This window comes from Mytilinidion resinicola, assembly GCF_010093595.1.
Source record: "Mytilinidion resinicola strain CBS 304.34 unplaced genomic scaffold BDZ99scaffold_19, whole genome shotgun sequence".
Taxonomy (NCBI): Eukaryota; Fungi; Ascomycota; class Dothideomycetes; order Mytilinidiales; family Mytilinidiaceae; genus Mytilinidion; species Mytilinidion resinicola.
Genome location: NW_022985455.1, coordinates 44,102 through 56,885, shown reverse-complemented (window position 1 = coordinate 56,885; position 12,784 = coordinate 44,102). Strand labels below are relative to the sequence as shown.

General features: G+C 54.4%; 7 protein-coding genes across 7 annotated transcripts in view; 4 read left to right on the top strand and 3 right to left on the bottom strand.

Moving 5' to 3' along the window:
• Nucleotides 1-50: 50 nt before the first annotated feature.
• BDZ99DRAFT_450531 (IFRD domain-containing protein) lies at nt 51-2,284 on the top strand. The gene is made up of 3 exons (XM_033718170.1): nt 51-499; nt 593-867; nt 920-2,284. The coding sequence occupies exons 1-3, from the start codon at nt 300-302 to the stop codon at nt 1,795-1,797; spliced, it is 1,353 nt and encodes a 450-aa protein (XP_033571998.1). The 5' UTR covers nt 51-299; the 3' UTR covers nt 1,798-2,284.
• A 345-nt stretch (nt 2,285-2,629) lies between these two features.
• On the bottom strand, nt 2,630-3,028 carry BDZ99DRAFT_524759 (uncharacterized protein; the record flags this gene model as incomplete). Its single annotated transcript, XM_033725932.1, has 1 exon — nt 2,630-3,028. The coding sequence occupies one exon, from the start codon at nt 3,026-3,028 to the stop codon at nt 2,630-2,632; it is 399 nt and encodes a 132-aa protein (XP_033571997.1).
• A 609-nt stretch (nt 3,029-3,637) lies between these two features.
• Nucleotides 3,638-5,189, bottom strand: BDZ99DRAFT_111750 (Dor1-domain-containing protein). Its single transcript, XM_033712416.1, has one exon. It carries the CDS (start codon nt 5,152-5,154, stop codon nt 3,670-3,672), a length of 1,485 nt encoding a protein of 494 aa, XP_033571996.1. The 5' UTR covers nt 5,155-5,189; the 3' UTR covers nt 3,638-3,669.
• Nucleotides 5,190-5,895: 706 nt separating this feature from the next.
• Nucleotides 5,896-8,999, top strand: BDZ99DRAFT_396801 (uncharacterized protein; the record flags this gene model as incomplete). The annotated part of the gene is made up of 4 exons (XM_033716014.1): nt 5,896-7,391; nt 7,440-7,929; nt 8,089-8,602; nt 8,647-8,999. 4 exons carry the CDS (start codon nt 5,896-5,898, stop codon nt 8,997-8,999), a joined length of 2,853 nt encoding a protein of 950 aa, XP_033571995.1.
• On the bottom strand, nt 8,939-10,327 carry BDZ99DRAFT_111731 (putative 7alpha-cephem-methoxylase P8 chain related protein). The gene has a single exon (XM_033712415.1). It carries the CDS (start codon nt 10,164-10,166, stop codon nt 9,264-9,266), a length of 903 nt encoding a protein of 300 aa, XP_033571994.1. The 5' UTR covers nt 10,167-10,327; the 3' UTR covers nt 8,939-9,263.
• A 609-nt stretch (nt 10,328-10,936) lies between these two features.
• BDZ99DRAFT_466706 (uncharacterized protein) lies at nt 10,937-12,364 on the top strand. The gene has a single exon (XM_033720848.1). The coding sequence runs from the start codon at nt 10,962-10,964 to the stop codon at nt 12,222-12,224; it is 1,263 nt and encodes a 420-aa protein (XP_033571993.1). The 5' UTR covers nt 10,937-10,961; the 3' UTR covers nt 12,225-12,364.
• Nucleotides 12,365-12,696: 332 nt separating this feature from the next.
• BDZ99DRAFT_466705 (aldehyde dehydrogenase) overlaps nt 12,697-12,784 on the top strand; it is a 2,290-nt gene continuing 2,202 nt past the window's right edge. The window contains exon 1 of the mRNA XM_033720847.1: nt 12,697-12,726. The gene's annotated coding sequence lies outside the window, so the exon portion shown is untranslated. The remainder of the gene's footprint in view (nt 12,727-12,784) is intronic.

The following is a 12,784-nucleotide window of genomic DNA, read 5'->3' as shown; positions in this document are numbered from 1 at the left end:
AGCCTTCACATTTGGTGAACTTTGCCCGCCGCGCTTCAGATTGTCGAGTCACACTATTGTTTCCTCAGCTATTGTTCTCGCCTCCATGGACATCTACTTCCTTCCTGTACACTCCTACCACTCTGCTCTCCCTCTGCAATAACCTCCACAGCGCTCCACGTCCACACCTTCTTCTCTTCAGATCGAACCCCGCACAGCAGTCAGTCGGTGCAGGCGGCTGGCCACCTCACCTGTACAGCGCATACCTTTTATATTTTCCCAGTTCTCTCCAAAAGTCATTTCTCTCCATCTTCAGCAAAATGCGCGATCTCCGTCGACAGGCTCTGGAGAGCGGCAAGACCGTTAGCCGCAAGGCTCGTTCCAGGAACATCTCCGCCGTCTCCTCCAAGGTCAACTCGGCGGTCAATAGCGCTGCCAACTCAAGGGCAACCTCCCGTAACCCCAGCAGGCATGGGTCCGACGAGGAGGACAACGACCTCTCTGATGGTACTGCCTGGAGGTATGTGTCTCGCGCCTTCTCCCCGGCTCTCACCTCTCCATTCCACGTCATCAGCCCATTCCACCTTCACTGTGCTAACACGATGCTACGCAGCTCTAATTCCATCGAAGATATCCTCAACGGTGAAGATGTCGACCTCCCACCTGACGCATGGAAGTCAGAGCTCCACACTCGCATCGAGCAGATCGTGGACCGCAAGCGCAGCAGCACCGAGGGCCGCGCCGACAGCCTGAATGCCTTCGCGCACATTCTTATGGCACGATACGCTAAGGACGACGTTGAGAACAATATCGATGAGCTTCTGCCTTCGATGATCAGGAGCATCAAGGCTGAGACCAGCGAGCGAGAGACCGTGGCTGCTCTGAGAGGTACTATACCCACAGACTTGCATTCGAAGCCAAAGCTAACTCTGCCTTCTAGCCCTCGCTGTCACCGTCATTACCATCGACGACGGACAGATCTACGACTCGGTTGTCGAGCAGCTCAAGCGCACCGTCTCCGATTCCGAGTCCATTCAGGCCAAGATTGGCGCTATCCACACCCTGGGCACCGCGACCTTCTTCGGTGGAGCTGCGACTGAGGAGACTGAGGACATCATGGCTTTTCTCTTGGAGATTGTCGAGACAGACGGTCGGTCGGTCAACGCTCACGACGATGCTGGCGTTGTGGTGGCTGCGCTCGAGGAATGGGGCCTGCTCGCCACCGAGCTCGACGATCTCGAGGTGGCAACCGAGACAGCAATCGAGGCATTCATCGACCAACTTCAGAGCTCGGACTCGGGCGTTCAGGTCGCAGCTGGAGAAAATATCGCCTTGCTGTACGAGAAGTCCTACACTCCTCAGGAAGAAGACGAAGAGGCTTCGAACGATGAGGAAGATTCCGAGGACGAGGAGACCGACAAGACAGGTCCGAAGATGATCAAACGCTACACCGTCTACCGCCGTACAGATCAGCTCATGGACACCCTCGATGAGCTTGCCAGCGTCTCCACCCGCAAGATCTCGAAGAAGGATCGCAAGACTCTTCATTCTAGCTTCGCGGACATCCGCAACTCGGTCGAGAAGCCCACCCGTGGCCCCAAGTACAGCACCGCGCTGAACGAAGAGACCGGCCGTAGCTACGGAGCTGGCCGTATGAAGGTGCGCATCAACCGCAACGTCGAGGTCCGCATCGACAAGTGGTGGAAGTTGCAGCGCCTCAACGCTCTTCGACGAATCTTGCAGGGCGGCTTCCCCACCCAGTACGACGAGAACGAAGCCGTCAGCCGCATCCTGCCCTTCACCATGGCAAAGAACTAGGACGGATCCAGCTGCCTTGACAGAGCACTTCCGACATAGCGAGCGTGAAGCGTCTCGCGAATCCTTCCGATGCTCGGCATTCCTGTGCCCTATTTCTTTTGTTCTCACTTTTCACTTGTTACATTTCGGAACTCTTATCAGGCTGGTCGGACACGACCGTCGGCATTTCATTGCAATCAACGAACGGGTCACGACAAAAACGGTGTTGGATGGGCTCTCGTGAAATGGTCTCTTTTTTTGCATCGGCATCGGTTAGGATTAGGCATACCCCCTCTTGCATTGTTGTGTTTAGCCAATTTTGGCTAGCATGGGCATATATCTCTGTTCGGCATGATCATGAGCATGAGCTCAAGCATACATGAGCTCACTATAGGCGGTCTTTTTTGAGGTTCAGGCAAGCATCGGATGTGCAGAATCAATGAGAAAGACTTTATTTGAAATTTTCAGTGCATCTTTGCGCGACAAGCTCTGTTCTGTGGTGGAGTCGTGAATTTGTGAATATGACAATAATGGCTTCTGCGGTGAGATTCTGCTACACGTGAGCCTCTCTTGCGTGAACATCCGCATTCACACACCCCATTCACCTTTCTCCTTCTAGGGTCCAGACGTCCGGCGACATCTCACTCACAGCGCTGCGCAGCGCCTCCAACCGACCGACCGACCGCGCTCCTTCGTCCCAAAATATAGGCCACACGCTAGGTCTGTGCTTCTACGCCCCCAGCTCAGCGCAGTTCCCCCCCCCCCCCCCCCCCCCCCCCCCCCCCCCCCCCCCCCCGCCGGGTCTTCCGCGCTCAGAAATTCATTCGCAGTTCCCCTTGCCAACATCAGCACTTCATCCCCCGCTCCCGGGCGTAAACAGCTCCGCCGACAGCATCAGCACAGCTGGCGCCACCGCCAACGCGCCCAGCGTCTGCGTCCGCGACCGCAACGCCGATGTCTGGTGCTCCTTGATCGTAGCTAGGCCGGCTGCGCGCTTCTCGTCGGGTTTCGCGGTGTGGGTATGTGAGGGCGACTGGTGTGATGTGTGGGAGGACGAGGAGTCGTGGCGGTGGAAGGAGAGAGACGAGAGGCTGATGGAGCGGTGGCGGGGTTTCGAGGGCGAGGGCGATGGAGAGGCGGGCAGGGCGGGGAGTGGGATGTTGATTTCTGTGAAGAGGGGTTCCTCGGGTGCGGAGAGCTCGGGTTGCAGGCTTGGAGTTGTGGGTGGGGAGGTGGAGTTTGGGGAGGACATGGTGGTGATGTGCGCAGGTTGAGAAAAGATGCGGTAGTGATATTTGAGGTAGAATTGAGATTCGTAGTAAGATCAAAGCACAATGAAAGAAGTTTTCAAATATGGGAGTGGTTGATCAATATCGCGCTCTTAAACTCGTAAATTGCGATGGCTGGAAGACTTCCGTTTGCGATGAACGAAGACGGTCGCAAGGTTTGAGGAACGTGCCCGGGAGGTCAGCCTCTAATACACTCATTCCTCACGATTAGGCACGCGCAAAACCCGAGCATTGCGGCGGCTGAGCCATGAGGCTTATGGAGGTTGAGTAACGTCTGTGCGACATGGCTGTGGCGATCCCGTGGAGGCGCAGCCCAATACGCATGATGACCCTCTTTGAGCATGTGTTGCGATTTGTATTGGAAGCTTACGACACTTTCGTTAGTTGTGGTGTTCCGCTCTTGGTAGGAATCGCGAAGGAATGTTATGCGCGTCTGAAACAACGATCGCGCTCTGTGTTCGTCCGAAACCATCGCACTTCGATCCGGATCGGGATCCTAAACATGCTCCTTTTGGGATATGACTTTCACCTTCGGAGTTAACAATAATCAGAGGACACGAAAGCGAACTTATATCAGGTAAAAATATCGGATATTTCGCTATGCTCAATGCGATGGACTGACGGTTCTGTTGGTGCCAACGCCGCTCGCCAGCAGTTCCAATCTGCTGGCCTGGATCCGGTGCTTCTTCATCACTTCGACCCATTCCTCCTCTTCCTTTTCATCCTCAGAGCCTTCATTCATCTCCTCTTCTAATAATGCGAGCATCATACCAAAGTCGCCACCTAGCCGGCCGAGACTCCCAGCACAATACAGCACTTGGGTAAATAAGCTGTCCCGTGATGAACGATCTTGCACATTTGGAAGATATCTCTTCAGGGTTTCGAAGAGAAGATCAACCAAATGAAGTGGAAACGTCGCGAGAGCTGATGGCAAAGGCTGCAGGGTGTCATCTTCCGGTAACTTCTTGTCTGCTGGTAGAGAGGTCGAGGGGAGCTTGCTCTTTTGCTCATCTGGTTCAGCGATTGACCCTGGCGGCGGTAGAGCCGCAGGAAAAATGCTCTTATACATGGATATTATGGCGAAACTTTGCTCGCGGAATATCTCAATGTAGCGCTTGAGATATCGCTCCGTTTGCTGACCGCCTGACCATCTATCGCTGGATCCATTGGCCTTGGCCCCACTGGCGGTTCTTCTCGCCGTCTCCTGATCTGCAAGTTCTCGTAGGGGATCTAGAGCCTCGAGCATAGAGAGGAGGTTTGTTAGTCGACATACAAGAAAGAGCGCCCCAAGTGCACCCTCGCTGCTTCCAATAGCTGTGGGCTTTTTCAGAGTCCACGCCTCGTCTAGCTCTGGGGCTACTCGCCGAAGCCATCCAATTGTCCGCATGGCTCCAGCAAGCTTTATGCCCTGTGACTGGAGACTCGCAATGAGATTCGTAGTCATGCCTTTCATCTCGTGTTCCGCTTGAGCTGAAATGGAAGTTACTAGATCCAGGTTCGGATAGAGTGTATGGAGGCGTTTGATATGGGCATGGAGATCCAGCGCAGAGGCATAGTTGGCGTTGGTGGCTGTAGATGTCGAAGCTGCGGGGGCTTGGGAGGGTGCGGTAGACGAGGAGATTGCGGACGACAGCAGGGTGGGCAGGTCGAGAAGGTCGGAGACGCGATCCACGTTCCTAGCTAACAGCATGGCCTTTCTCCGCCGGTCGAGGATGGGGTTCTCCACCGTCTTGGAGTACTTCTCCGAGAAGCGCAGGGCCTCGCTCTCCAGCTTCGGTATGCCATGGCGCACCTCTCCCGTCTCGTGCCCCAGCTTTGGCAGTGTGTCTCGAAGATTCGCGAGGCGGCCGGAGGAGGAGATGATGGACTTGTGGGATTTCTTGGAGAGGGTCTGCAGCGAGCGGAGAAGCGACTGCGAGCTTTGCGACAGGGACTGCTGTTCGGAGGAGCTGAGGGCCAGCAGAGGCAGCGTGGTCAGGCGGGCAAGGTAGGTGGACGTGGTGGGATCGGCGGCAGACGGGGCGGGTCTGGGGGAGGCCTCCTTGGAGTCGAAATAGGGCACGAGAAGCTCGTAGAGCGGGTCGGCCATGGTTGCGGGTTCGATGCCTTCGTGGTGCTCTCCGCGTCACCCCCGAGAGTGCGATTGACGATTCTTGGCAGCCCCAACTGCGGGTGGAGGATTCAAACCGACCTGGATTCTGTCAAGCTCCCGGGGGACACGCAGCCGTGCAACCGTGACGCTTGCTTGGCTCGCTGTCACCTCTGATGAGGGTGCCCTTGAGCTTCCGTGCACCGCAGAAAAATCGTGGCAAGAGACACTTTGGCACTTGCGGCCACGGACACGAACTGTTTGACTATTACTATGATTTGCACACATTCACTATACGCAACTGACAGCTCTCTCTTTTCTCGAGAAGCTCTTCCTCGCCAACGCGCCCGCGTTCCGCTGCACGCCCTGACCTTCACAACTCGGTGGGCGTGGCAGCAGGCTGCATCTGGACACACCCCCACTTGACGGGGGCTCGTCAGGACACTTCACTCCGCCATGCCTCTGTCGCCCTCAGAACCCCCCGATTCTTCGCCTTCTTCTTCTAGACCACGCCGCCTCCTGCCGCTTGAGGCTCTCGCCAACGCCCTTTCTCTACCACTGCGCATCACTTCGGTTCCTTCGCCTGTGAACAACCAGCCGGTTCGCGACGCCGACGACTTTTCCTGCGACGACGAAGACGAAGGAGACTCTCCGAGCCTATCCACTCCGCAGCAGCGACTCATACAATACCGCAGACTTGTACAGTACTACCGATTGGGCCAAGGGGGCGACTCAACGGCCATGGCCGCACAGGCGGTGACCTTCTGCGTGGACGATACTATCGGCGCAAAGGACGACAAGTACCGGATAGGCGTGGTGGATCGAACGTTCGGCGACGTCGACAGCCATGAGCCTGCACCTCAGCGAGACTATCCAGAGCCTATACTGAAGCATGACGACGTTTCCGAGGCGCAGTTCCACGCTTTCATGAGGACTGGCGTGCCACCCCGACGGACCTGTCTTGTGTCATGGCAGACTGAATATGTGACCGAGCTGATACCGGAGTCGGAACTGGAGCTTCTGGATCGCGCATTTTTCATCGGCGACGTCGTCAAGAGAGACGCTTTGAGTCCCATGACTGGAACTGTCATTGGAACCAGGGCCGAGTGCACGATATTGCCGACTGCCGCCATTCAAGAAGTAGAGCTTAACCAGATCTCCCAACAAAACATGTGCGTCCGAACTGTGCCTGCCGAGGAGCTGCAATATGTGCACGAATACCAGGAGGGTGCGCTTGTCCTGTACGATGACTGGGTTGGCCGCATTGAAGAGCTTCACGACGAAGTGGCTATACGCCTTGACAATGGCTATGTCGTGGTTGTCGAGCGTGCTAATGAGCTTGAGGCGGACGACCAGACAGTGGAACGAGTACACGTGGGAGACAAGGTCAAAACTAAGAAGGGAAACTTGCGGAGAGGCAGATGGAAATACGGATCTTGGAACCCAAACCTTAATCCACATGGCACCGTTGTGGAGGTGCGTACCGTGGAGATATCTGTCAGATGGCTTACCCAGAGCTTCAAGGCTGATCCGAATAACGCACGGCCACGATACAGGGAGCCCCCAACGGATCTCGGTCTGGACGTACTTGAGTCTGGAGATCTTCGCGTTTATGACCACACTAAGAATCCGCCATCACTGACGCCGGGCAATGTTATGGACCGGAGTTACCACATGGCAGACGTGACCGTAGGCGATCGGGTACGATTCAAAGACCTAACTGGAGCTTCTGTGAAATATGATGGGACCAAAATTCTTCCCAACGGCCTTCCACAAGGCAAGGTTGAGCGGATCCCGAGGACCGACACACAAGGATTTGACATGAACGTATACCTCGTCATGCAGACGCACACGAGTGTCAAGGTCTTATGGCAGGACCTGAGTATCTCCGAGGATAGCTCAACTTCGCTCATCCCGGATCCGAACATGGACGATACTGACGAAGTTTGGCCTGGAGAAATCGTAGCAAGCAAGGAGAAGGCGGACGAACAATTCGAAGAGTCTAGTTGGGCCTTCAAACCTGCCAAAGTCGGTGTGGTTCAGCGCGTCAAAGCCGTCGACAGGATAGCTACAGTCCGGTGGTTTGAGAATGCCGATATCCGTTTCACTGGGCACGACCTCATCTATCCATGCCGAACGGGAAAGATTGGGACCGTGGAAGAAGACATAAGCCTTTACGACATCAGAGATGTCGGGCTGACGAGACGGCGGGGCGACTATGTAAAGATTATGCCCGAGTCTCAGACAGAGTGGATCACACCCATCACAGACGCAGAGATGAAGAGATTAGTCGATCGTCTTGAATCCACTCCCGGGCTACGCCTATGTCACCTTTTCGGCGAGGTCATCGACCTCGGATTAGATGGAAAGCTAACGATTCGCTTGGGTGCAGCAGACACCGTTGTGGATGTCCGAGTGGCACCAGAGCGAGTGACTCTAGTACATAGCAGCGACATGGATTCGGACTTCTACAACGATGGTTATCACTCTATGGATGCAGATGACGACGACCCGAATGACTATGAGGACACGAGCATGGGAGACACCTCTGAATACGAAGACATGTGGGTCGAGTACGACGGCAGAGTTGAACACATCTCAGCAGATGAGGACTCGGCGTGGTCTACCGAGGATGAAGATGGCAGCTCAGACATATCTATGCATGATATACCGGATCTCTCGCTTCCAGAGAACGGTGTCGAGACATCCAAAACTACGCCTGAGTTAGAGTCAGAGATATCTACCGATGTGCCAACTGGATCGATACGACCGAATGTTGAGCAGAATCAACAACGAGCTCTGCCGTCTTCCTTGAGGAACATCACTAACGCTGCCAAACTGCCGATTGCAGCAACAACCTGCTCAGAACAAAACTCTGATCCAAAACCAGCGGTTCAAGTTGTTGGAAATCCAGCTTCGAGTGTTGGCATAGAGGCATTCAATCTCACAAAAGGAACACATGCGTCTCCTTTTCTTATTCTCGACACACTCCCAGCGGAGCATCATTACATCGACCATTCAAGGCCTTCAAACTCGGTGTACACCCGTCGTGTTCAAAAAGAGTTCAAAATTCTCCGCAACTCACTACCGCCTGGCATCTTCGTTCGGACCTGGGAATCCCGCATGGACTTGCTTCGTGTTCTCATCATAGGGCCTTCTGATACTCCCTACGAATATGCTCCGTTTATCATCGACATGCACCTTGGATCATCCTTTCCCAACTCGCCCCCTGAAGCCTTTTTCCACTCTTGGACTGACGGACAAGGACCTGTCAATCCCAATCTCTACGAGGATGGAAAGATCTGTCTTAGTCTGCTCGGCACTTGGCACGCCGATGAGCGGAACGAAAACTGGAACGCTGCCAAGAGTACTGTATTGCAGGTGCTAGTGAGCATCATGGGGCTGGTCCTAGTCAAGGAGCCTTATTACAGCAAGTATCTCCTTCTATGTAGTATATGACAGTACTGGACACGCTAACACAGGTTTCAATAGACGAGGCAGGCTATGACATCCACCAGAACACCCCAGAGACCTCACTGCCGTCTGCTCTCTATACTGAGCGGGCGTACTTCCGTGCCAGGGCATTCATCACGCATGCTCTGACGCAGAATGTAACTCCTTTCGACGAAGAGCTGAAGTGGTTGTATCAAGATCAGTCACCTGATGCACCAAAGTTACTCGACAAGGCTATTGCCGCTGCAAATGCAATCATCGAGCGAAGTGAACAAAAAAGTGAAGGCGATGTACAGGATGGGCTGAACATCATCAGTCTCGGGGCAGTGATGATGCTCAAGAGGCAGGTGAAGAGGCTGGAGGGGCTCAAATCGCGAGACGCTAGTTCCTAAACTGGCTTATGCATGGAGGTGCTTGCACTCATTGAAATCAAGGAAAACTTTGATTTTATCCAGTGATTTGCGTCTGATCACGAGCGGAATGGTGAAAAACTGCATGAGAAGTATGGATACAATACCCAGCTGCAAGACCGGAAATTGCACATAATCAAGCCATACAAATGATAGCGTCTAAAACTATGCATTATGCGATGTAAACTATGAAGCTAAATAACCAAACGCCACCCCCCCATTCCATAAACCCATACACTCATCCCCTCAACCAAACACCAAAGCCCTAACCTCAATACTCTCCCTCCCCACCGCCCCCTCGGGCGTCCGCGGATCCACAAACGCCGTATGCGGCACCCGCCCCCACCTCCCCACCGTCTCATCGCTATCCGAGCACTTCAGCAACAAGCGCTCGTCGTTCCGCATCCCGCTCCAGTAATACCACGCCTGGCCCGGGTTATACGCGACCCCCGCCGTCTCCCCGTTGCGGTCGGGATACCGGTGCTGCACGCCCACCAGATCCTCATCCCGCACCGTCGCGCTGTCCGCGACCGCCAGCGGGTGCGCCACCACCGGCCCGTTGAGCGGCCGCCACACGTTCACGATGCGGTACCGCCCCTTCAGCAACTCGTCCGCTTCGTCGGCGCCCAGATGCAGCTTCACGCGCGCCGCGGCGGACGCGGGCGTCTGGTCGATGTGCACGCGGGTGACGGGGCCGCGCGTCGCGTTGGGCGTGTTGCGGCGGATGGTGTGGTCGAAGAGCACGACTTTGTGCGCGCCGGGGAGGTTGTCGAGGAGCAGGCGCTCGACTTCGGGGTAGTAGACGGCCTTGATGTGCGCGTCCGAGGACCAGTCGGTCGCGGCGGAGGGGACGTGGGACAGGGCCGCGAAGGCGTTGGAGTCGAGGGTGAAGGCTGATTCGCGCCCGCGCAGGTCGGACAGCTGCACGGGTTGCGGGTTTTCGCCGAAGTTGCGCTGGGGCTGGCCTGCGGGCGGGGTTTCGACGTAGTTGAAGGGCGCGGAGCTGTCGGCGGGGGGTTGGTAGAAGGAGAGGGTGCTGGTGACGGGGCCCCGCGGGATGGGGAGATCTTGGGTGGCGGGGGTGGGGGAGTTGGAGAGGAAGACTTGGGGGGAGGCGGCCGTGGGTTGGAGGGTGGTTGTGGTGGCCATTGTGGATTTGGAGAGGGTTGATTTGGGTATGTGTGAGTGTAGAGGATGGAGTTTTGGGAGAGCTTTTAGTGTAGTTCTCGAGAACGTTGTGAAGATGCTATGAATTGAGTTATGATAGAAGATTGAAGACAATGGAATCTCGTTATGTGCTGGATAGAGTGAAGAAGCTGATGCTAGACACTAGACTGATGATGTTCGGATACCGAGCAGTCTTTGCTGGTTATATATGAAGTGTGTGGATTAGAAATTAACGACTTTGGTCATCAAACGACGTCGTTGACGCTCCCCTCACGTTTGCGGATTGGTGGCGATGATGCCATAGCTAGTTTATTCCCGAGGTTTCTAATCGTTGTTTCTCTGAACGGTCCAATGGCGTTGCGTCGCTGACTAAAGCCACCCTTTGCGCAAGGAAGACTCGCAGTCCCGAGAATGATGGAGGGCGCAGCTGTACAGGTGTGAGTAATCCGCAGAAGCTGGGAGTGAGATGAACCGGGCGGAATGTCCCGACTGGCTACTTGAACCAGGATGTGGGCATCTCTCGGCGAAGTCTCGCGCCCATGGAATTCCTTCGAGCGTCTGCTTACAATTGGAACGTCGTCAAGGAAGCGTATCCTAGGAGTGTAGTGCAGAAGACGCGCTCCTTAAACGATGAATGACTGTCTTATTGGTCACGTGCTTCCGTCGACTAACGCGGTTAGAGTGGCAAACGGAAGTGGATCGGCCGACGCCGTTCAACTCCCCACTTCCAACCTACCTAGCACCTAGGTTACCCTCGACATTGCTGGGCGTAACGCAATGTCATCTCAACTAATAAAACTCCCAACGGAGCTCGTCGAAAACATTGCATACAATCTACCTTTGCCAGATGTCAAGAATCTACGACTAACGTGCCAATCGATTCGAGACCAGATTCACCACCCCTTCAAGGACCGCTTCTTCAGCCGCAAACACATCAACTTGACTTCCAAAAGTTTGAAGGGCCTTATCGAAGTCGCGCGACACCCTCAGCTGGGACCACCACTCAGTCATCTGTTCATCAACGCCACTCCAGTCTTTGAGAAACAAATTACCGCGATTGGCAAGAAGATCCATGATGCCTCCCTCGATGCTGCTGGGCTACGAAGCCTCTTGGAGATCGAGCGCGATCTCTTAGAAAAACAGAAGCCCACGATTTTGGAGTCATTCAGCAACGCAACGGACCGCAAATTGCTGAGCCTCGCCTTTCTGATCATCCGACATCTCCGCACTATCACCTTTATCTATGATGGCTTTGACAGTATGGAACCAGAAGATTCTATGTATCACATGCGCCGCTGCCAGGACGAAATGTCCCGGCCTTTCATGACGACAATGAGCGCCATTGCATTTAGCGGATTGACTGTTGACGAAATTACCGTATCAAAAGAGCATCGACATGGCTTTGTCACTATTGGGAAGATGAGGTTCATGGCTTGGCAGTACTCGAATCTTCGGCATGCTTTTGCCAACCTACGAGTACTCAAGATCGATTTGCGGGATTGGATGAACCCGACCAGAGGATGGATGCCAGGTCTGGAAAAGTCTCCTAATGTCGCTCGACTACTTTCGCGGATGCCTTCGCTTCGAGAGCTGGATTTATCTTGCCATGTCTATTCGTCACGGGAAGAAGACGTTTTTGAGGATGTAGGCAGGCTGGTGAAACTACCATACCTCGAAAAGTGTACCCTCGGCCTTATCCTGGCAAAGGAGCCAAGCCTCATGCGACTTCTGAAAACGTCCAAGAAGACTCTCAAGCATCTTACCTTACGCAACGCAGTCCTTGTCTCGGGGAAATGGACATCCTTCCTAGAGTCAGTTGCAGAAGAATTAGCCCTTGAGTCCCTGGTCTTGGACAATCTCTACCAGGATGAGACGATTGTTCTTTTCAAGAAGGATGGCAAGCCTGTCGCGAGATTAGAAGGAGACGGACTGAAGGAGAGGATTATCGAGTATGGGCGTGATTACCGAGTGACGTCTCCTCTTCATTACTTCCAAAACTTCTGGGACGATGCTGTGCGTACTCCAGGAGCCGCTGCTTAGGGAATTGTCCGTCGGGGCGATTGACTGTTCGAAGTACTTCATATGCATTTCGGTTGGGTCCGCACAGATGATTGGTCAAATTGATAGCATGCAGTGCAATACACCCTGATAGTGAGGCTTTGCTTAAGTGTATATTACGCATTCAAATACACCTGGAATCTCTGGTGTACTTGTTGATACTTGCAAATATTCGTCTGCTCTCCGTCTTATGTCTATATACGTTCTGCACATGCCTCACATGTGATTAGTGAATCGGTTAGATCTTGATGCCAAGGCGGGCAAAGCTCCGATCCGCTGTCAGTGGCGCTCGTGAATTGCGGGGTGGGATCTACAAGGGGCACTTGCGGCTGAGGTTTGAAGCTCAGCTGAAGACCTACCTCCTACACCAAGTACAGTGCTGGGCACCTCGAAGGCGACTGCACTTATCTATTGCTTCTTCGACTGGGGGCCTGGTGTTTTAAGGCCTCCATTGCCCTCAATCCCCCTCCACACCATCAATCCTGCTCCACACCATCAATCCTGCTCCACACCATCAATCCTGCTCCACACCATCAATCCTG

Excerpts from the sequence above, each read along its gene's own strand:
- BDZ99DRAFT_111750 (XM_033712416.1), bottom strand. The coding sequence starts at position 5,154 with ATGGCCGACCCGCTCTACGAGCTTCTCGTGCCCTATTTCGACTCCAAG.
- BDZ99DRAFT_111731 (XM_033712415.1), bottom strand. The coding sequence starts at position 10,166 with ATGGCCACCACAACCACCCTCCAACCCACGGCCGCCTCCCCCCAAGTC.
- BDZ99DRAFT_450531 (XM_033718170.1), top strand. The coding sequence starts at position 300 with ATGCGCGATCTCCGTCGACAGGCTCTGGAGAGCGGCAAGACCGTTAGC. Across the intron at positions 500-592 it reads TCTGATGGTACTGCCTGGAG|CTCTAATTCCATCGAAGATA; the intron begins GTATGTGTCTCG and ends GATGCTACGCAG. Across the intron at positions 868-919 it reads GACCGTGGCTGCTCTGAGAG|CCCTCGCTGTCACCGTCATT; the intron begins GTACTATACCCA and ends TCTGCCTTCTAG.
- BDZ99DRAFT_466706 (XM_033720848.1), top strand. The coding sequence starts at position 10,962 with ATGTCATCTCAACTAATAAAACTCCCAACGGAGCTCGTCGAAAACATT.